This window comes from Fringilla coelebs (assembly GCF_963513975.1).
Source record: "Fringilla coelebs genome assembly, contig: SCAFFOLD_38, whole genome shotgun sequence".
Lineage (NCBI taxonomy): Eukaryota > Metazoa > Chordata > Aves > Passeriformes > Fringillidae > Fringilla > Fringilla coelebs.
In genome coordinates, this window is record NW_028167583.1 from 2,199,757 (window position 1) to 2,202,324 (window position 2,568).

The 2,568-nt window shown below is 55.1% G+C and overlaps 1 protein-coding gene across 1 annotated transcript; it reads right to left on the reverse strand.

Moving 5' to 3' along the window:
- Positions 1 to 816: 816 nt before the first annotated feature.
- On the reverse strand, positions 817 to 1,749 carry LOC311165758 (olfactory receptor 14J1-like; the record flags this gene model as incomplete). Its single annotated transcript, XM_084227266.1, has 1 exon — positions 817 to 1,749. One exon carries the CDS (start codon positions 1,747 to 1,749, stop codon positions 817 to 819), a length of 933 nt encoding a protein of 310 aa, XP_084083392.1.
- Positions 1,750 to 2,568: the final 819 nt, after the last annotated feature.

The following is a 2,568-nucleotide window of genomic DNA, read 5'->3' on the forward strand; positions in this document are numbered from 1 at the left end:
TGATGTGGGAGGCCAGGGCTGCAGAGGGGGGATGTTGTTGGCAGCTCCATGAGGATGGTCTGGGACGCTGCCCTGGGCTGTCCAGCACACCGGGGATGGATCAGCCCCTGCTCTGCTGCACCTTCCATCTCCCCCAGGGCCCTTGTAGAGGGCCAGCCATGCTGTTTGCCCCCAGTTTGCCCATGGCCAGCCTGGGGCTTCTCACGGGGATTTTCTGTGCTCAGCATTGGCCTGGGCATGTTCTTGAGAGGGCCTGGGCAAGGAGCCTGGAGCCCCCATGGCCTGGCCTGAGGAGTCAGCGCTGCCCCAGCAGTGCCCATGGCCTGTCTCACTGATGCAGCCCCGGCACTGCCACCCCAGCACTGTGTCTGGCCCCAAGAGCACTCAGGTTCTACAGCAACACCAGGGCCACCAGGGCAGCGGGGCAGGGCCACGGGAGCAGCATTGGCAACACCAAGTGCTGCTGCTGCTCCTGGGCACAGCTGCTGTGCCAGCACTGATCTGCCCCCAGCTCTGCTCACAGACATTGCTGCTGCAGCTCCAGAGAAGGCAACAAAAGGGCATCTCTGCAAAAAAAATTGCTGGGAGATCCTTTAGTTCCTTTAAAGCCACTGATGATGCAGGCCCTCATTGACACAGTCTCTGGCCACAGGGAAGGTGAAGGAAAACAAAATGAGAAATGGCAGTAACAGTGGTTTTTCTTTGTGGACAATAGTAAAAAATTAAAACAAAGAAGGAGAACCTCCAAAATGAAAGCAGCAAGAAGTATAAAAGATGACTTTTATTACAAGTGATTTGCAGAAATTAGCCAGAAGTTTAATGTTCCTTAAATAATCTAGTCATCAGTCTCCACATTGCAGCCTTGAGCTCCTGGTTCCTCAGGCTGTAGATGAGGGGGTTCAGGGCTGGAGGCACCACTGAGTACAGAACTGAAACGGCCAGATCCAGGGATGGAGACGAGATGGAGGGGGCCTTCAGGTAGGCAAATGTGCCAGTGCTGATGAACAGGGAGACCACAGCCAGGTGAGGGAGGCAGGTGGAAAAGGCTTTGTGCCGTCCCTGCTCAGAGGGGATCCTCAGCACAGCCCTGAAGATCTGCACATAGGAGAAAAAAATGAACACAAAACAGCCAAATGATAAACTGACAGTAACCACAAGAAGCCCAAATTCCCTGAGGCTGGAGTGTGAGCAGGAGAGCTTGAGGATCTGCGGCACCTCACAGAAGAACTGGCCCAGGGCATTGCCATTGCACAGGGGCAGAGAAAACGTAATGGCCGTGTGAATGAGTGCATTAAGAAAGGCACTGGCCCAGGCAGCTGCTGCCATGTGGGCACAAGCTCTGCGTCCCAGGAGGGTCCCATAGTGCAGGGGTTTGCAGATGGACACGTAGCGGTCGTAGCACATGATAGTCAGGAGGCAAAGCTCTGATCCAAGGAAAAAGAAAATCAGAAAAACCTGCGCAGCACATCCTGCATAGGAGATGTTCCTGGTGTCCCAGAGGGAATTGTGCATGGCTTTGGGGACAGTGGTGCAGATGCAGCCCAGGTCAGTGAGGGCCAGGTTGAGCAGGAAGAAAAACATGGGCCTGTGCAGGTGGTGGCCACAGGCTATGGTGCTGATGATGAGTCCGTTACCCAGGAGGGCAGCCAGGGAGATGCCCAGCAAGAGGCAGAAGTGCAGGAGCTGCAGCTGCCTCGTGTCTGCCAATGCCAGCAGGAGGAAGTGGCTGATGGAGCTGCTGTTGGACATTTGCTCTGGCTGCACATGGGGACCTGTTCATGGAGAATAGACAGCGACAAGTCAGAAGAGGCTTCTCTGAGCCAAACCTGGGCCATTCCCTGCAGACTGTCCTGCTGGGACTCACCCAGCCTTGTTCCTGTTCTGGGAAAACCTTTACCCAGGTCACTGCCTGAGCTCCAGTTGTGCTGGCTTAGTTTGCCAGGCGCAGCCAGGCGTGTGCATGGGGGCTCTCAAGGGACCATGCCTGCCCCACTGCCCTGGGTTTGTGGCCCTGGGTCAGATGGACAAGGCTGGATATTCAGGATTTTTCAGGGGAATCACTCCTAATGCAGAAAGGCTTGGTAGCATCTGCACTCCCAGTTCTAAAGGAGATAGATGGCAAGAGTTGGTTTTAGGAATTGTTTTCCTACCCACATATCATTCCTGTTTCTCTGAGGTCAGAAATCCCCAGCATTTCTGCTGCACTCCGAGTTTTCCACTGAGAGATGGGAGAGGCAAAGGATTCCCTGTAGGTAAGGGAAGGTGAGGGGCTGGATGGGCTTGTTCCCAGCTGCCCTGAGTTTGCACCTTTGGCTGCAATCAGAGCACAATCACACTCCTGGGTGACCCTGGGATAAACCAGACCCTGCCCAGAGCAGAGGGATCCCTGAATGTCTCACTCCCTCCAAAGGTCTCTGGGCAAGGTCTCAGCACCCCCCTGTGCCAAGGACACTCATGGCTCCCTTGGCAAACCGAACAGCATTTCCTCAGCTGTGGCATCTCTGCCCTTCCCCGTGAGACATTCAGGGAACTCCCAGAGGCTCTGGCACAGATTTGCCTGAGGGCTAC